Raw genomic sequence first — 20,993 nt, forward strand, 5'->3', positions numbered from 1 at the left:
CTCCATTTGTATGAGAAACAAATCAACAAATATTTCAGCTGTTTTTAATGTATTTAGAAATTCTAACAAAATATTTTAATGAACTAAGGCACCATGCCATATCTGGCTTTTTTTTTACCTCCTTCAACAGCAAAGCCATAATTCAATTAATTTCCAAGAATCTGGGGTCTTGAAAACAGTTTCCTACTTCATGCCACAGACCAATAAGCAATACTCTACACTGTAAATAAGTTAAGATACATGAGACTGAATAAAACCTGAAACTGTAATGAAAGACTACAGTTGCAGTATACTGAACTTTTCATTGGTCAATAAACTCATTTTCCTTTTCAAATCTTTTTATTCACCTGAACTAAATTTTGATTCTCCACGTCACTTACGAGCTAGAGTTTGAAAGCGTCTTCGTAAGTCCTTTAGAAAGAAGACTCGGTGCTCCTGAGCAGCCGCTTTGGCAGAGCATGTTCTGTGCAGCAGCATTTTCCAAGCCGTGGCTGACCTTCCCAGCACTGCCACAGCTACACAGCACAGCAGTGATTCTGGAGCAACTGTCACACTGCTAGCAAAATGCTTGTTGATAAAACGTACAGACCCACAACATCCCAAGAAAGGGAATTCTAAGTATAATTTAATATTGTTTTCCATCCCTTTCTTACTCATTTTGTTATTCCTCATGCTCCTAACTGGAACATACCAACTTCTAGGTGTGACCAATGCTCCATCTAACACTACCTCCACCACTGGCAAGAGCAAATGGTAGGGACGTGATATAAGCCTATCATGCACACCTTTTGTGCTTTCCCAGCAACCCTAACTGTTGCATCAGGGACACTGAAGTCCATTTCCTTCAGTACTTGTTTATGGCTCAGTTGTGCATGCGGGTTTTTAACCTCTTTTTAAACCTCCTTCCAAAATTCTCCACAGGACCAAGTTCCAAAAGTTCACTACACTGTGCATCTGTGTAAAATTCACCTAGTGCCCCTGAGCTCTAACACTGCAAAATTTGGAGAATTACTACTGCACATTCACCTCATCTACTGCTTTCCCAGTTCTGTAACAGTCATGCTCCCTTTTCAGCCACCTTATTCCCAGATTGAAACATCCAGCCTTTTGAGTGTTCAGTTCCCTAACTTTTTAGAAGGCATCTTCTGTATCTTCTGTAACTCCAGTGTATACTCTCTCTCCTCAGGATGGGGAGACCAAGCCCATCATGCAGTGCTCCACATGTGAGTGCCTCAAGGCTTCCAGGACCATGCACAGAACCCTCTATCTTGTTCTCACCACCCTGATGATGGTAACATTGGTGGCTTTTTGGCTGCTGCTGCAAATAGGAAAGATCTCAGAATTAGCACCAACAGCTCTCTGAAATCATTATCTGCACACTGCACCTGCCAGCTCTGAATTCTGTTTCATGCAGTTACAGTTTGATTACTCCCAGCCACCCAGACCTTCAGCCACACATACAGCTACAGTGAAGCTTCTAGAAATCATCAGCATCAGTATCATTACCTGAAGACCACAGAGCACCACTCAAAATGTGGAAATTACTGTGTGCATTTCTCACACCACAACACAAGGGAATGCTGGGTAAGACTGATCTCAGCACAGAACTCTTGGGAAGGGAACAGGGAGAAAGTTGTCATCTCCCAGGTTCTTTCTTCCTAGCCTTTAGTTAGCTTTCAGTTTTCAAATTTAAGCCACTCTAACAGCAACTTAAGATCTGAAAAACTTTGATCCTTCTAAGTAAATTGGACCACCTGAAATGCTTTTATGTTCATTTCCCAATTTATTAGGCACTGACTTACAAATTACATTAAGCATATCACAGTGAAATTTCACCCTTCTTCCCACACTGCATTTCTTGCCCCATGTCTAATACCACCACTAACTTTCCTTTATAGCCTGTAACAAAGAATTTAGATAAAATGAAACACTCAGGGTCCAACCACATCTTCTGGAATCTGCCCTCCCTCTACTCTTTCTTATCATATATGGGCAATTCCCATCACTTGGAGGGTATTCTATGTTCTTGTTATAACAAGGCAGTAAGTATCATTAATGGTTGTTTTAACAGTAAGACTATCTGGGTTTGAGTTATTTATGGTTTGACATGTCAATTGATTTCCTCCATCATAAGTCATTTACCTCCTCTATAAAATCCCTAGTGCTTAGTTTGCTCTCTTTTACATTTGGTACAGACAGCAAAATTCAAATGCCTTTACTTTTGATAGCTACAGACATTGGGTTTGTTTCCCTGGCTTTATTTACCACCACTGACCTTTGGCTACATCTCTTTGGCTTCGTAACCTCTGACTTCCCCAGTCTTTGCTACTGACCTCATTTGGACTAGACTTTTAGAATTCTCTCTGTTTAAATTCAAATGGCCTCTTTAATCTCGCCAAAAGAACAGTCTTCTGTTTGCTCTGGACTCTGTATATGAGGTCTCCAACTCCTCTCACCTCAGGGATGCATTAGGTTAAGCAATATGGTAACTGTGTATATTCCTTTCATATTGTCCAGTGTGATGGTCATTTCAACCTAACAGTGGAGATGAATCACTTCCATAGAATCACAGGATAATCTGGGTTGGAAGGGACCTTTAAAAGCCATCTAGTTCCAACCGCCTTGAAATAATCAGGCACATCTTCAACTAGATAAGGTTGCTCAGAAAGCCCTTTCAGCCTAAACCCAAATGTGTCCAGGGATGAGTCTTGCACCACCTTTCTGGGCACCTGTTCCACTATCTCCCATCTTCATTTGCCCATTATTGCTTTCAGCACAGCCCAGTTAGCAATGCACTGGGTATCTAGGAGGACACTGCTCCATACAGCAATTTCACACACTGCATACTTTGAGGACCAGCTGATGATTTGAATGAACTTTGACAGTTTTGATGGGCAGGTATAGCAAGCAACCACTGGGTGTCTGCAGTGTCAGGTTCTGGCTCATGTAATAGAACATCTTGACAGGGATGAGCCAGATACCATCACTGCTGGACTTAACAAGGAGCCCTAAATGTAGTCTTTTAAAACATGTGATGGAGGTGTAGGGAAGGAACAGTACATCCAGTGGATCATAAGGAGAAGCGTATTTCCCTCTGTGAAGGGTCCCTCTGTGAAAGCTTAATAAGTGCTAGCAGTGAAGTGCTAAATTAAATGTGTTTTGGGTTCACCTGGGAAAGCAAAGTTAATCAGATTCGCATCTAACCTGCCACAATCTACATTACTGGTTTAGTTACTTCTAAACTGGATTACTGTAATGCTCTTTACATGCACATCTGATTACTCAGATGCTTAGGGGACTCAGAATAGAGGTGAGGGCTGTTTACTTGTGGTGAACATAATAAACACATTTGGTAATGCAAGAGAGGAGCAGATCTATTTGATTACTCCATTTTGTTACATGTACTAGTAGAACAAAAATTAGTCAGAATTCCCTAGAATGAAGTTTGCCATTCCACCAAGAACACATGACAACATGGATCAATACCATAGTAAAAGAACCTCTCCTGCCAGGGCAACTGGCTGCCACCAGCATATAATATCCTTTCAGAGATTTGTGAGTACACTGGTAATCTGTAGAATTTAGATTGAGACCTACACTTGGAACACTGTGTTCCCACAGAAGTCTGCACACAGTGGTCCACGGTCCTTAAAAGAACTTGCAAAGTCTTGGCTTGACTGCTGAAAGACAGAGCAACTATGACCAGTGACTTTTAAATGCTGGAAGAGTGAATAATTAGAATCAAACTTTATTTCATTAATGCCCTATTTCTTTAATTACAGAACCTGAGGACTACATAATTAAAAAAAAAACCTCTAGAAACTGAATCATGCTTAAATGCTGCAAAGAGCTACTGCTTTAGAAATTAGGGAGCCCCATTTTTCTAATGCCAAGCTGAAAGCACTCCAGGCTTTGAAATGGACAAACGAGTCAGAAGAATAGACACAGCTGGACAAAACAGCCTTAGGACCATATGAACTCAGTGGCAAGATGTAACTCAAACACTAAACTCTTCTTGCTGAGTTCAGTGTGATCCACAACCAAATTTGTTTTAGACAAATGAAATCAGCCATTAGAAGAGATGTACATTGACAGATTTGTTTTCAGCTGCAGCTGAGGGTTCCAGCACTGTGAAAAACATAAGAGATCCTAAATATTAGTATGCAAACCAAAAACTGAAGTGAAGCTAACAGTAAACAAACACAAAATAGATCTGGAAGTATATGCAAATTCATGGTTTCTAGTCATAAAAACTGTACCATGTTACTGGTGTGCAACAGCAGTCAGACTTAAACCCAACTACTTCACCATAGCTGCTCTACTTTTCTAGTCTTGCTCTACTAAAAAGGTAGAACAGCACCTGCTGAAAATACAAAAATTGCTACCAATGTGCCTACCAAACAAGCCCTCCACAAAGACATTCCAATGAAGGGGGGTTGTTTCTAAGGGGTCCCATTAGGCTTAGTGTTGATAGGAAAAAAAAATCTGAAAATAAGCTCCAGGTAAAGGTAAAGCCCTTATTCATCAGCAGATGACAAAGTTGTATCTTTATTATTCATAGATCGCTAAATTCCATGCTGTTGGCTCCACTTTTTTTTTCTGCAAGATCGACAGGTTTTCCAATCTCTGATCCCAGGGTACACCTCCATCCCCAAAAACAATCACTGATAGGCTGGTGGGCAAAGAAAATTATGAAATTATTCTGTACATGCTTACAGATCAATAAACTTTATGCAGCAGTTAGTAATACAATCTGAAAATGTGCAGACAAACAGCTTCAGGTATGGATTGATTTAAATGAAACAGCTACTGCTTTCCCTAGTTACTTTAGAAATGCCAAATGATACAGAAACAGCTGCTGTAGGAATCCTGCTGCCCACAGAATGGAACAATCCATCAGTTTCACACTGAACAGCCCTATCACAATGAAGTTTGATTGAAAATGCAAGGAACAAAACCCAGACAAAACTGCAGGGAATTCATTTATAAAGGCTACTTTCCATAAAGCCATAAACTTCTGAGAGGACATTATTCCTCAACAGATGTAAGAAGTCAGACCCTTACAGCCTCACTGTCCTGTGCACTCCTCTCTACAGGAATAACTGTTGACCCAAAGGCATGCATGATGCTTTAGAGAACTAAACAGAGCTTATAGGCTCACAGATTCCATCAGGCAGTAAAAGGAAGGAAATAAACAGGAAGAGGATCAGACAACTTTACAGAATGATTCAAAAATATTGTTTAAATTTAAATAATTTCTTGAGGATACTATGAAACAGCCAAGCTTTAAAGTGGTGGACTCACACACAGATTTTGGCATTGTGAACTAATACAAAGATGTTATGGTGTATTTTATAGCGACAAAATGAAAAACAGAAATGTCTGAGGACAAATTATGTCTGGTCTTACTGACAGAAGTATAAAGAGAGGAAAAGTAGCAAGCAATCAGATGTAAAAGGGACAGGATTCTAACTGGTCTTTGAAGACATCTTTAAACTCAACATAATGCAGGAAAGAGAGTCAGTGAAGGATTTTTTTTAAAAAAAGAACCTTAAAATTTTAAGGTGGAAATGAAAGACAACAGAAAATAGATTTTTAAATGCTGTAGTCTAGACAGAATGCAAGGAAGTAGCAAAAAGCAAGTGTCTCAAAAAAAAAGCAGTGTCAAAAAAGTGCATAAAGTGCAAAAATTATGGAAACAAAAATTATGGAAACAAGATAACCTTTAATACTTTCATTTCTAATATTTTGATCCAATCCAAGGGCATCATCTTCTATCGATTTCAATGGATTGAATATCCAAATATCAGTACAGATTTACTTGCAATACCAAAGTTTTGACATCTGGTACCTAGGCTGGGGCTGCATCTCAATACAGATGCAAATTATTGAGCTGGACACCATGAACTACCAGGTAATACAATTTTGGTTTCCACACAATTAGACATACAGGCCTGTGAACTTGGTTATCATCTTTTTTTTCCCTTGCCTTCTGTTGCACTTACCTGTTTTAAATTCACACATGGAATACCAGTCACACCATGGCTCCAATCTCTAATGCTAGGAATGCTTACTGGACTTAATAGACTGAATTCCAGTGTGGTAAACACTGAAAAGACTTGCACCATGAACAGACTTTCTGCATTTATACAGATCCTTCTCCAGATCCATCCCTAAGTAAGTGACTCATGCAAAACCAGAAAAAAAAACTGAAATACATTTTCCATACGTGAAATGTGATGGTAGAATCAAAAATATCCTATACCAAAACTAGTGCAATATGGGAGGTTTGCATGGCAAAACACAGATCATTGGTTTCCTAAAAATCCCTGCTTTGGGACCAACCTAATGAAGCCTCTGTCTGAGGTTATGACCATACAGAAAACATATAACTGCATGGTTTACAGTGGAAATATGGACAGGGCAAGTGTGTAATAGTAGCTATATGGAGACTTACTTTCTACTGCTATTAGTTATGTTAAGAGATACAGGCACTAAAATTTATTTCCTATATAATACAGAACTGTACTAGTGTTACAAAAAAACCCAATCAAACAAAAAAAAGGGCAAAACTGATTTAACAGTCAAAATTTTGTAATAATCTGTGAAACCCGGAGCTACACAGACATTAAAAACAGGTGAGTTTTGGTGGTTCTTTTTCTTTTAAAAAGTCCCTACACCAAGCATGACTCCCCCAGAAAAGCATCACATCTTCCTAGAAAGACATTACCGTTAATGTTGTCACAGTAGTAAAAGTGTTCATCTTTTAGAGAGGGGCATGCAGAAACCAGCTCCTGCAGGCCTGCCCCAGTTACAGTGAGACAGCCCGAGAGGTTCAGGTGCTCCAGATGCGGCAGTCCTCCTCCCAGAGTCAGTGCCCTGTGGACACACACAAGAGAGCGTTAGGAGCCCGCACTGCAAGCACTGACAAGGGCCCCCTGCACCACCCCATCACAGAGCTGCTGCACCTCCTGCTACAGACACAGCCCCAAGGAACCACTGAGCTTTAAACCTGGCACTTCTGTACTCTCTTTTAAACGGGGATCACTCCTGAGCCACACAACAGACCTGAACAGATTTCTACAGAAGCAAGACTAGTGGGAAACCACTTTTTTATGGATGACGCCAGAGATGACCCATTATTTCAAAGAACTACAAAGCCATTCCTCTTCAAAATACCAATTATTTTGTCAGCTCTTCCAAGGTGATGTATACTCCTCATCTCACACTAAAACATGATACTCCCAAGTTTGGTGCATTATGCTTCCTGAAGTTTGACCTTTTTTTTTGTTAAGACTTATTTTGGAATCCAAATTTGTGTTTTCCTAGGGCTGACAGCAAAGCTTCTCTCTGCCAACACACCATCTTATTGTTCAAATGTAGCTCTCTAGCTTTCTCTGAGTGCAAGAGAATTTGGCTGCTGATGCAACAGGCACACAGATGTACCACACCCGAGCAATTACTCCATTGAACCTGCTCTCTTCCCTCTGAGCCCACAGAGCAGCCCGCCCAAGCTCAAGCAGAAACAAGCTCACTCAACCCACCAGGCTTGAATCACCAAACTGCAGATTCAAGCCAGGATTTAAAACTGAAGATGCCTTCAGAGCATCACTGTACAAGCTTCTCCTGTCAGCAGGGAGAAGCAGAACTGCAGGCCACAAAATCAGCTATGAGGCAACAACTTACATGAAGTAATTGGACTAGCATGTGTTTGTATTAGGGGGTTTCACTCTCTTCCCCCAGGGACTCCAAGTACTCTTGAGACTACAAGAAGCACTTGTTGCAACACACTCTCAGCTCCTAAATACTTTTACCCAAAAAGCACCAATGGGAAACCAGCAATGCAATTAAACCCTTGCTGTGACTCAGTGACCAAATCTCCCTTTGCTCCCACACTACTGAGTCATGAAAAACCAGACAAGTAACCCGTAAAATACACACAGCACAACCTAATCAGCACCTAACAAAATCTGTCAGGACAAGTCCGCTGTAACACTTGAAGGGAAACAAGCTACAACACAAAGCCCAGATATCTGAAACATACTCTGGGTAAGGGTAACACTGGTGAGTGAGTGTCAGAAGAATCACAAGAGACATCTGAATAGCTGGTACTTGTGAACATCAAATGGGGACAAAATCTCAGGAGAGACAAATTGGTGCCAGCAGCACCTCACACTACTCCTCAGTTTACTAGAGCAAACAGCACAGAAATGCACGAAGTCTTCCCACTCCAAGAAGCTTTAATTAGCCCTAAGTGCTGCACCACACCTGAGCAGGAGGCTGCAAGTACCCCAGCCTCATCCCATTTTCATACAAAGCAGTAACTACATTTTTCTGACAATACAAAGTATCACTGGCAAATAGCAAACAAAATTCTGTAACTCATGAAGCCATCTTATGTTCAAGTCAAACACTTTTTCTCCTCCTTTAACTGTTATATGAGGCTGTATTGAACATGTTGTTCTGCACATACAGAATTATCAAAGAATCATTTGGGTTGGAAAAGACTCTTGGGATAATCACATCCAACTGTTAACCCAGTACTGCCAATCCACCACTAACAGTACCAAGTGTCACATCCTTTGAATACCTCCAGGTATGCCACTTCCCACAGCAGCCTCTTCGAATGCTTGAAAACCCTCTCAGTGAAGAATTTTTTCCTAATGACCAATCTAAACATCCTCCAGTGCAACCTGAGGCCATTTTCTCTTGTTACTTGAGAGAAGAGACCCCACCTGGCTACAGCCTCCTTTCAGGTGATTGTGAAGAGCAGGAAGATCACCCCGAGCCTCCTTTTCTCCAGGCTGAGCCCAGCCACTCTTTAGCATACCTGTGTTCCAGACTCTTCCCCAGCTCCACTGCCTTTCTCTGGGTATAGTCCAGCCCCTCAATGCCTTCCTTGCGCTGAGGGGCCCAAAAGTGAGCACAGGATTTGAGGTGTGGCCTCACCAGTGCCAAGAACAAAGGGACAGTCACTGTCCTGGGCACACTATTGCTGACACAGGCCAGTTACCATCTGGGCACAGCTGGCTCCTGTTCACTCACTGTCAAACAGCACCCCCAGGTCCTTTCCTACCAGGCTGCTCTCCAGCCACTCTGCCCCAGCCTGTAGCACTGCCTGGAGTTGTTGTGACCAAGGGGAGGACCTGGTACTTCATCTCATTGAACAAACAACTGGCCTCAGCCCATTGATTCAGCCTGTCCCTAAATTATATTGTTATCCAGACAGGTTAATCAGGATGTTACTCCAGTTTTACAGAATTTCAAGCATACTGCAGGCATAATGAAAAAAATTAGTGAATCAACACAATTTCTTAATAATAAATCACTAACAAATCTAAAAGCATTAATACTGTCTAGAAAAACAAATTCACAAAAATACTTGACTTCAGAAGACAGATATAGAAGATTTTACTGTTATCTCCAAAAGAAAAGCTGGAAAAAGTTTTCAAGTCTAACACTGTAACTATTTAAGAGGGAAAGACCACTTAAAACTTAGCAGTTTCTCCAGTAAAAATGTTTCTACTGAAATGATGCAGATTCATCCCAGAATGGCCCAACAAATAAAATCAGAAAAAATATCCTGCAGCAAAATAGTTTGAAAACATCTCCTCACCTGAGAGCACGGTCTGTTATCTGGTAACAGCCTGACAGACTGAGGAACTGAAGAACTCGTGCAGTCTCTTCCTCTGTTTTTTCACTCCCAGAGTATGCAGAGTCTTTTTTCTCTGACTGCTTAGTCCTTATTGGTTTTCTACACAGTGCAGAGGACTCTGGAAGTGCTCGAATAGTTCTTAGTGCTGTCCCAGCACAACAAAACGAGTGACCGCAGTAAATCAAGTCAGTAGAAGCACAGTGCTGCTGCCACCCTCTAGTCCTTAACCCATAAATGTCTCTATTGTAGCACAATGCAGAACAATTAATATGGGATGTTGGTTCCATAAGACAAAATCCTTCAACGTTCCTGTGTCTCCACTCTGCAGCATCTTCAATGTCAGCTAAATCATCTGCATCTAGCATCCACACATAAGCAGAACTGAAGTTTTCTGAGCCGTCAGGTTTAGTCCAGTGCTGCTCACCATTTCCTCCCTGAATGAGATTTTCATTGCTGATTTCATGCAAACCATTATATTTCTCGTTGGACTGCAGTGTAATCTCTCTGTTTTTCCACAAAGTCTTAGAGTTCCTGTTTCTGCAGCTTTTCAGAACACCTCTGGTATGATGAGTTGATATGATACCCAGTGCTCTGGAAATCCTCTCTATAGCCACATCTGTAATTTTTTCACATCCAGACAGATCAAGGTGGCGTAGATTTTGACAATACCCAACTGAAGACCAACTGAAATCGGGGCGGGGGGGAAAAAGAGAGGTGATGGTTGAGTTTTTTGAAGTTTTGCTCAGAAATAGCTGTTAAGGCTAAAAGTTGAAAAAACCCTTCACAAGTAAAGTACTTTTATTAATTCACATTATATATATATATATATATATATATATATATATATATATATATTCACATTATAATACACAAAGAAGCTATCCCAGACAGATTAGATTTGATACTCCAAGTGCTCTGTATATGCCCAGAAAAATTATGTCTAGAGAAACATGAAATCATTCATGAATCAGTAACAACTTATATTTCTCCATGTACTGAGACTTAAAAGAAGTCCAAAGTTGCTATATACTGAATAAATGTTTGAATAATAGATCAGACTGCAAGCACCAAATACACACACAACAATTTAAAAAAAAACTGCATTATACTCACCAGAAGCTACCAAGAGACATCTGAGTTACTAAACAGCAAAGTTACTTCTCAAAAGGCTGATAATACTGAACTAGCAAATTTCACCCCCAAAATTTCACCCCTCAAAAATACATCTGAGATTCCAAACTCAGTCTGAAGTATTGTAACAGTTGCAATTTCTAGAACTTTGAGTTTCTCAAGCTTGGCTGAAATGCCAGCATACCTAGATCATACATACTCCTGTCCTTTCCCATTTCTCCTAGGAATACTAGGTGGATTCCTGAAACAGAACCTGTGTTTCTAATTATTCCATCATTAATTAAAAATCAGACTTTTTCATTTTAACAAAAGCTTACTCCCTTAGTCTTACCTTTTTCAAGTGGAATAGAAATTTTATCTACAGTAATATTTTTACACTATTAGCTATAAAAGTATGTGATTTAACTGACCTTTACCTATCCATAGTTAATGTTACTATCATTTACTTCTTTAAGTATATATAAGTATAGATAAATTTATATTCAATTTTAATTTATATAAATATTTTATCTGATTTTACTCTAAATTTATTTCTACAAGTGATTATTTATATTTAGAGCAAGCCCAAACTCATTTTCTGAGTTACAAAGTGGAGTGTTGTAAATACAGATATATGATGAGTGGCAAATAAGGTAAATTTCACTAAATATTGACTTCTGAGCCCTGAAAATTCTATGAAGCTTTTATTTCAAATAAAACTTCTTACACAAGCTGCAGGGTGTTGCTACCATGCTGGTAAGATTTTGTGTGGTGTTCACACTACCTGAGAGCACTATATGATGTAAATGCAGAACACTGAAATACCTGCTGAGTTTCAATACCACAGTAAGACCCACTGGTGCAAGGTTCTGCATCCATACACCATCCCACTGACATCAATGACATTTCTGCAGGCCTCAGTAACACTCAGGAATCCACAGACAACACACCTAAGCCTTAGAGCTTTGCCTATCATTTGATTGGAGTGTCTGAAATAGCAGTATTCCACACCCTAGCAGCTGTAGCAGGCCAAGAGAATTTCCTTAACTGAGCAACTCCATAAAAATCTATGGACAAGTTCTTAATACTAGAGCAAAACCACAACTATTGTTATGGGTAGGTACACACTGATAGGTAAAAAGCATCCAATAGTGAAGACAGAGAATTTTAAATGGCCACTACAAAGTTACATGTTTTACTTGATATTTTAGTGATTTGCTACCCTGGTTTAGTTCTTAGTCAAAAGTCACATGGGAGTTACTAATTTGATTTCTCTTTATTTCTTTCATTCTTGGCAATGGACTAAGAAATGTTCGAATGTTTCTGCCCCACACTCAAAAACCTGGACTGTAAGTTTTTTTTAAAGGAAACAACAATTATCTAACCTTTCAAATACAGAGTCTGAAATATCGGTTTGAGTGAGATCCAAATATTCCAAGTTGGGGCAAAGCTCCAAGATCTGTCTAACCTGAAAAAAGAAAGGAAAATAATCAGTAAAGATACAAGCCACTAAGGCTGCACACAGTGTCTAGAGACAGCTTACAAATTAGCATTGTTTTGGACTGCAACCCACTTACACTCCCCAAACACGTCAGTTATTAATTAAAAGACTGCATAGCCACAATTATTATTATTGCACAATTAAAAGTTTCAAATCACACACCATTTTGCTGGACACTGCAGAACTGTAGGCCAATACCAGTGTCTTCACTGAGGAGCCTACAAGCGGGAGGACATGATGAATTAGGCCATGAAGTAAACGTTTTTCCATTTGTGCTATATTAATGGCAAGTGACTCTTCAGCTGCTTCTTCTGCAAAATAAACCCAGAGAGAAAGAATTAAAATCATTAAAGGACTTGGGGAAATATTTACTAAGGTTATGTACTGCTCAGGGCAGCCCGGGGCAGCTGTTTCCAACAACTTGCTTAGATATCAAAATTCTATCTCACAGGGCATTTCATCTATCTATCTATGTATATATATCTATAGCTGTAATTTAACAGCTTAGGACAAATTTTAAATCAAGCCTAGAGTGCATCAGGATGCAAGATGATTCATCAAAACTTTCTGAAGAGATGAAGCCTAGCCTGTACCTTCAGACACATCTCCATAACTCTTCTACCTCTTCTCATGTTTGCTCCTTCCTAGACAAATTAATTCCAGTCATTAAAATCAGATGCCTGCTTGTCTCCTACCAACTCCATCTCCCTTTTTTTCCACTCAGCTTGTTTCTTACAGCTATGTCGTTTTCACCAAAATCAATTTTACCTACCAGATTCATCTATGTCAGCATCTTCATCCCATTCCTGGAAAGCACGACTTTCATCTTTTCTGTTTTTCACCCATTCCTCATCAGGTTCAGTCTCAGTATCTGCTGCAGGACCACTGTACCAATCCCCTACTCAGCCCCACCCCCCAAAAAGAAGAAGGAAAAAAAAGTAAATAATAATTTATCACTGCAGCAGAAATCCTCACTGAAAGCTTTTCAGTATACTGTGACCTGATTTAAGAGACAAATTAATTTCAAATTCATCTCAACTAAGACTGGACTAAACCTTAAAATAATTCTATGTTTGATCTTTATCCTTAAGCTTCAAAAGAGTCTTAGAACAGTTTCAGTACCATCCCAGAACTCACAGCTTATTCGGCCTGTCTGAGACACTCCTGCTGTCCTCACTTGCTTAGTAGGGACCAATATGATCACAAAAATAACAAAAACAATCATGGAATATGTGGACTGTCTAGGTGCTCAAGTTCCTTCTGGTAAATAAATTATTAATCAGCTTTTAGTTTACCACTTGGTTGAAGAGATCTTTTCCTCTGAAATATCACAAATATACAGTTAACCAGTCTGGTTTTAGTCCCCGTACGCAAGAACTTGAAGATCACAAAAAAACAAATTCTGAAAGTATCCTACTTAAAACAGCTACAGAATACTTGTCACATACATATGACTCAAATCAATACACAATCATTTTTTTAGAACATCTGGATGAACATGAAGATCAGCAACAGCTCTGCTGTTTTAGCTGGCAGAGCACCCCTTCCCCCCTGAGGTTACTCCACAGGCATTAATTTACTTCTAGTTTGGATATATGGCAGCACTGGGCTCAGGATAAGCAGCTCTGCTGCCTGCCTTGATGTGCACATACTGAAAAACAAACCACCTTATTGAACTGTCTCACGATGGGGGGGACGGGGAACCCTACTCTTCCTAAAGCAAGAGCAACTCCTGTTGAGTCATAGCCAAAAGAACAATGTTTCTTCTACGAATAACACAGTGACAATGAAATCCTAATTGACTGTCAACCATGAATCTTGGTAACATTTCTCATCATCTTTAATCCATCTTCATATTGCATAATAAACCTCAGAGGCCTTCTGTGTACTAGGAGGGGAAAAAAGTAAAAAATTTAACTAAGTCTACATAAAACCACAATTCTTTTCCCCTCTCTGTGGCAGTAAATCCCATCTGAGAAGCTTCCTGCCAGTTAGAGCACTTCTGTACAAACAACTGTAGTAGTACAAACAGTATGCCATGACAGCCAGGTTTAGAAGCACTCATTTTAAGCAGTTGCCTATTATCTTTTTTTTGTCGTGTGTGTGTGCAGCACTGAATTATCAAGACAACTGTGCTGCAAATGCAAATTTAAGAATTTGAATTTTGGAGCCTCTCTACTCAGTCTTTGGAAGCTCAGGAAGCAAAGTATTGCTTTCAGGAAGATTTACCCAAATAAAAAAAAAAATTCAGACCAAGAAGTTATTTAATTCCTCTCTGCCTTGTACAAATTTTAGAAGCCATAAAGAATTTACTTTTTATGTTAGGTTTTATAAACACAGCTTTTTCTCTTAAAATATTAAAAGCATATGAAAGACTTATTAAACAGTGCAGACTTTCTCCTTTTCCTGAACTACACTGCCGTGACAGCACTGTGAAGCCTGCAGTTCCATATTCCAGTGATTCTTTAATACTCACATAAATATGGATATAAGGCTACAAATACATTCTCATGACTTGTAAGTGGCCTCACTGCAATACAGAGTTTTTTGTCTATTTGAACAGGTACTTTTGCAAAGGTCACACTTCTCAATAGGAAATTCTAATTAACAGAAGAGTTTGAGGGAAAAAAAGTTTTAAAAAAACCACTTACTGCAGTAGAAATTACTGAAGTAATATACCTAAGGAATCAATACAAAACTAAACATTCATTCCGTTTTCTTTGAAGCTTAACTAGATTGTGAAGAAACACTAGAACTCCACTTATTTTGAACTTCCTTTCTGCGGTTATGCATTTCATTTTTGACTAGTAACCTAAGAAAATAATTTTACTGATGTAAGTGTAACAGCAGCATTTATAATTCAAAACTCCTTAGATTATTTAATAATCCAGCAGTTGTATTAGTGAACATATTATCAGCATTCATACAAGCAAAAAAAGGGGGGGGTTTATCTCAGTAAAACTAGGTTAGCTGGATACAAAATGTGCTCAGGAGTTTCAATCAAGACAACTTCTAGTTTCTTAGTTCTACAAGATTGATGTATGTTCTGGGGATTTTTAACAATCAAGTTTCAGGACACTATCCCTGTCAGAAAGGTACACCTCACATGCTCAGCTGTCAGGCTCAGGCTATACTAAAACACTCTTTTTTACAAGCCCAAAAATTCTGATAATTGATGTGCTTTCAAAGGAGCTAAATGGAACTTACCTCTGGCCCAGCGAACAGGGTAAAGATGTTTCCACAGAGATCCAGTTTTAGCCAACTGTGACCATTCAGCGCTTACTTGACTACACTGACATAACTCTTGGGGATTAAGGTAACTGAAAATGGTCACCATTACTTCAGGAGGGAGATTAGTAATATTTGTGGTGTGCCCTGTTACTTCGGTTTCTGAAATACAGAAAGCACGTGTTAAGTGAAGCACAGCCTCATAGCTTTAACAACAGCAGTGCAACTCACATTTTGACTTGAAATATCAAAAAATATGTCTGAAAAAATTTTAACAACTGTTAAAGATAGGTATTGGTTTGGCTTTAAAAAGCTTTCACTGTAATGAAAACACCTTGAACAACAACAACAAACCAGCTCAGTTTTCTGTTTGCCACTTTCTCATCTGGCTCATTCACTCAAAAAAAAAAGTAAATTAATGTACTCAACCACAGAAAGATGAAAGCCATACCTGCTATAAATGAAATGCTTTAAGAAAAATGCCTTCTGTTGCAGATGGTATCTGTACCTGGTCTGCCACATTCCCAGGAAACAGTACTAGCACGCAGAACCTACCAGCTGGGACCACTCTCGATGGAAGCACTCAGCCTCTTGACTGGGACACAGAAAAGTTCATGCTCAACTCTTGGCACCTGTCTTGAATTTTATTTCTAGCTTTAGCTGCTAGCATTGACAATTTTAACTTCTGAATGGTGATGAGCCATTCAGGCTGTAAAGTAATAAATGCTAAGTACTAAGATGAGATAATACTAAGTACTAGGTGAGAGACTAAAATTTGACCACTGTAATTAATACTTCAATGGACAGCAGTAGGAACTATTTCCAACAGCTCTCCCTGATCACCATACTGCAAAGAGAGCTGCAAATTATATAAAATAACAAATTCAGAGCTTTGGCTAGTGAGGCCTTTCACTGTTTTAAGAGATTTTTTAATGGCTTTTTTCAGAAAAATTTGCTTGAAAAAAGTATTTCTAAAGGAGTTTTCAGGAGTCCTTCGAAACAGCAGGCTTTACTAATAGTGGGGTTTTACTTCTAAAGTGCCTAGAACTTTTACAGAGAGAGAAGCATTAGATTTTTGTTTTGCAAAGAAGCTTCAAAAGTGAGCATAATGTAAACTTTACCACGTCATAAGCTATTGCTACTTCAAAAATATAATTAAATACAGTTTCACTTATGAATCAATTTATTTATTTGTACAACTAGCATGTTGCTGCATGAATTACAGAGAATTTTGCAGGAAAATGCACTTAAGCCTGCACAGGACTGCAAGCTATTTTACTTTCTTCTCTTTCTTAAAAATTAACAAAAACCACATATTCTCCTCTTCCAAAGCCTGAAACGCAATGATTGCAGAATTACTCTTGTCCCAAAAACTGCTATTCCAGCTAGATTTAAGAGCAAGTAATGCCACAAAGCTACGTCTGTCACATTCATCTGTTAAGACTCAATAGTATTTCACAGAATGGACCATGATCTTTTCTGAAGGCTTCACCTGGAGGGCAGAAAACGACCAGTTGAGTAGTTCAGAGAAGTCAAGTTTTATCAAAAAAATCTGATACAGAGTAATTAGTCAAGTTTTTCTAATGAGAGGAGCACATCTTATCAACATCACAAACTCAGTCCTTGAGAGCTCATTCCACATATCAGACTCACACCAGCCTTACACTTTTGGTACATTAACTCCCCTTCCTTGGGGCATCAATTCTTTTTTGTTAAGAGAGAAAACTGTAAATACGGACAATTTAGGCTGATTCAGCAATCATAAAACAAGCCTGAAGTCTACTTTAGTAGTTATTTATTCTAAGTTTCACCAGAAAAGGTAATTGGAGATAAATGCAAACTAAGTACCCACTTTCAGAACACACATTTCCTCTGACTTATTCACATGCTGCAGAGTTTCATTCACTTGCATTACTCACAGATCCTTTCTCATTCCTGAGAGGCCCAGGAAAGTTAGGTAGAGGAGTTGGGAAGGTGAATGCTTTTAATCTGAAATATTGTCACTTGGATAACTATTCTGTGTTATTAAAACTTCAACAGAAAAAGCTTACAAAGCTGTCCTAAAAACCAAGAATGAAATGCAGAGTCTGGAAATAGAAAATATAATTTCAATGGAAGCATGAAATTAGAAGTTAATTACATTTTCCATCTGTTTATTGTATCAAATATTAACATGGGAGGGAAGAGAAAAGACTGCTGAGAACAGGTAAATAGTGAAGTACTATCTGCATTGCAAACTGCCAAGATGCCCATATCAAACAATTAAGTTTCTGAAGTTTCAAAACTGGTTTGCAGATGTGCTCATTTTATAAGGACTACTCTTTCTGCCTGTACATAACTAGGTACCTCACTAGGCGTGTTTTTTAGATAAAAACTGCAGTTTGAAAGTTCCTTTAATTAGATACTTCACCTTGATCTGTCTTCTCATCCACAGAATACTTAAAGACCTTCTGAAGCTCTTCTGCTTGATTCCACTTACTGAGACCTCTGAATTCTGCAGCCTCTTTCTGTGAGCAGTGCTGTGCAATTACTTTCTTCTTAATATCTTTCAGCTCTTCGTAAGTGAAGTATTCCATCAACATTGGCTGAAAAACCTAACACAAAGGAAAAAGGGGGGAAAAATCTGGTGCTGATAGAAATAGTCAGTAACACTACACAGATCTACAGAATTTCCTGTTTCAATTCTCTCAAAGTAAAACATGGAATGCATTAAATGAACCTAAGGACAGGACCGTGGAAGTTTTAAATTCTAACTCCCTGCTTTCTGACAGAACATAGCACAGTATCAGGCAAGCTGTTTTAATTGTTTTCCCCACCAGAATAAGGAAGGGATTAAAGCTGCTTAACCTATATAACTTATCAAGGTACTCACATGGAAGGCAAAGTAGTAAAGAAGAAAAACATGAGAAGACTTCCCATGGACAGACTTGAGAAGATGCTTCCCAGTTTTTGGATACCCATAAATCATCAGACTGGCAGTACTAGTCTCTGTTTCAAATATAGGTCAGAAGCTGTTTGGGAGTGTCAGTTTGAGTCATGAAGCACTGGTTTACAGGACATCTCTTTTCTCATTTAAGTTTTGCTACATATCCATTTAAACTACTTGCTGCAAACAATCCTAGCCCAAATGGACTTCTGTTATCAATTTTTTTAAGAATCAGAATTTCAGCATAAACTTGCTATATTCTCAGTTTCAGAACATGTCACTTTCCAGTCAGAGTACTGAACAATGACACCACAGTCTTGAATGTGAATTAGCATAGCAATAAAAACAGAGAACTGAAAAAACAATGAACCTCTGAGCCAGTTGTCCCTATTCAGTTATTCCAAACACCAAGAAAGATCTTCATCACATTTGAAGAAAATCTTTACCTACCTCCTCTTCCTCTTTCATATGAGGAAGGAAATCTCTGGTAAAGGCTTCCAATCTCTCCTTCAGCTGTTTCGCATAGTTGAGCTGTTCATATTCATTCTGAGAAGAAAGCAAAGACTTAATGGTTACCCAATCTCATCCAGTCATCCAAGGATTGAACTGTCCAATAAAGCAGTGGTTCAAAGGAAAGCCCATTATGCCCTTCCCATGCATGCAGCAGGTTTGCTCTATGTCATGGTGAGAATGTGTTTACTCAATGACACTGACACTGCATACGGGCCTTTAACAGGCAGAGCGAAGGTCCCATTTATTGTCTTAGCATATATGAATTCATTTCTCTAATCCTATTTTTACTTTGGAGCAAAGACTGAAATCTGCCAATCTATAATCTCAAAGTTCAAAGTAGTAGCAGAGTAATTTAAGTATTTGCATGGTTTGTATAAAAAGTGTTCTATGATAAAACAGCTCTACTTGATCTTTTAACTGAATACATTTTACCTTAGTTATTCTAAAATTCGAACTTCCAAATTATAATCAAAATTTACAGTCAGGCTTGCTGTATAGATTTTTACCTTGGAAATGGAAAGAATTCTTAAATAAAGATGTAACTGACTTGTAAACGTTCAAGTTCATCCAATCTCATGTATAAATTAGTTAGGATTACTCTCTGAGTCACTAGTAAGAAGCCGGTTCTGAAATCTCCCCAGTAATTGCAACATACCGAAGTTCATCCTAACTCTTACTGTGAATGTTGTTTTTCTTTTCAATCTTCTACAACATCAAGAAACCCTGACTATTACAGAGACAAGATTAAGTCATCAGTTTAAATTAAACTAACCACTAAAGAAATCTGGTTTTGCACACTTAGGAAATCAAGTAACAGAATAACACTAGCATCCTATCAGAGAAGGTGTAACACAAAGCCAAGTGTTAAATTTCCTTCTTTCCTTCATTTCCTGATTTGTTAATGGACACAAAACAAAATTTAAGGTTTATTATGCATAGGGAAAAATCATTGCAGGGTTCCCAAGTCAAAATGAGGCTTAGATGGTAAAACTGAGTCAATCAACTGCATATTTAGTATTTTCTTACTGAAAATCTGTACCACACATACTAGAAATGTAATATGGGATGTCAAACTGGAGACTATAGTTCTTACAGGGCAGGAAGGAGAAACTGAGTTGGGTACCCCAAGAGAAAGACATGGCAGAATTCAAGAAGAATTCTACTGGAGAAGAACTTAGAGATAAGTCGCTGTCAAAAAAGCCAGATGCAGAAATAATATTTAGAGTTCTTTGACGAGTGGATTACTAACAGGACTGCTGAGCCACAGATTACTGGAGGAGTACATGAGCCACAGAATAAAATAATGCTGCTTTTTTTGGTAAGTGTGGGAATCGCCTCCATTTGTGACAACAATCACAAGAAAAAAGATCCTCAAGGTTTCCTAACTAATTAATAAAACCCCATTACTTCTATAGCCAGGAACTTCTGAACAGTTAGCCAAACAGTCTTTGTATTTAAAACTTTCCTGCTATCTCTCCAAAACACCTCAAATTATACAGTGAAGACTTCTGTCACAAAACACATCTCTGAAACGACTTTTTACTAGAAACTTAGTACTTGTGGCGAATGGCAAAAGAATTTGTGTTTTGGACTAGAAATAAAAGTTTCCTCTTCTTTGTTAGTTTCATTCATAAAGAATATGAAGAGCCAAGGCAAACTAATATGTAATCACAGCATGTTTTCCTCAGGTCACAAATCTCTCACAGTCTACTTACCTTGACATTCTTTAGCCCTTTCTCAAAAAGGCTAAGCATCTCGGAGAGTTTGTTGTCCGAGTGCACATTGTACACTGTCCGGCTACGCTGCTGAAGCAAACCAATGATACACTCATTTTCGATCTGTTCGTGCATCTTAAATTCCTTGAATGTAGCATAAAGAGATTGCAGCAGAGCCCGAAAATCATTGTTGTTGGAGAAGTTGGTCTTGGAAAGCTAGGAAAAAGAAAAGTTAAAAAAAAAAAAACAATGAAAATCATGTCAAACTCAAGTTAAATCCTTAGAATAGACATCAGATCCAAGGAATTCATTGCTCCCCTTACTTATAAAAGGTAAACACTTTCA

General features: G+C 38.6%; 1 protein-coding gene across 1 annotated transcript in view; it reads right to left on the minus strand.

The window, feature by feature from the left end:
- Positions 1-20,993, minus strand: part of FBXL5 (F-box and leucine rich repeat protein 5) — a 33,891-nt gene that overhangs the window by 1,505 nt on the left and 11,393 nt on the right. The window contains exons 2-10 of the mRNA XM_030947213.1: positions 20,649-20,864; positions 18,871-18,966; positions 17,905-18,088; positions 15,474-15,656; positions 13,039-13,164; positions 12,429-12,577; positions 12,151-12,233; positions 9,617-10,339; positions 6,731-6,879 (exon numbers count right to left, since the gene is read on the minus strand). Coding sequence (XP_030803073.1) covers positions 6,731-6,879; positions 9,617-10,339; positions 12,151-12,233; positions 12,429-12,577; positions 13,039-13,164; positions 15,474-15,656; positions 17,905-18,088; positions 18,871-18,966; positions 20,649-20,864 — 1,909 coding nt within the window. The remainder of the gene's footprint in view (positions 1-6,730; positions 6,880-9,616; positions 10,340-12,150; positions 12,234-12,428; positions 12,578-13,038; positions 13,165-15,473; positions 15,657-17,904; positions 18,089-18,870; positions 18,967-20,648; positions 20,865-20,993) is intronic.

Source organism: Camarhynchus parvulus, chromosome 4 (assembly GCF_901933205.1).
Source record: "Camarhynchus parvulus chromosome 4, STF_HiC, whole genome shotgun sequence".
Taxonomy (NCBI): domain Eukaryota; kingdom Metazoa; phylum Chordata; class Aves; order Passeriformes; family Thraupidae; genus Camarhynchus; species Camarhynchus parvulus.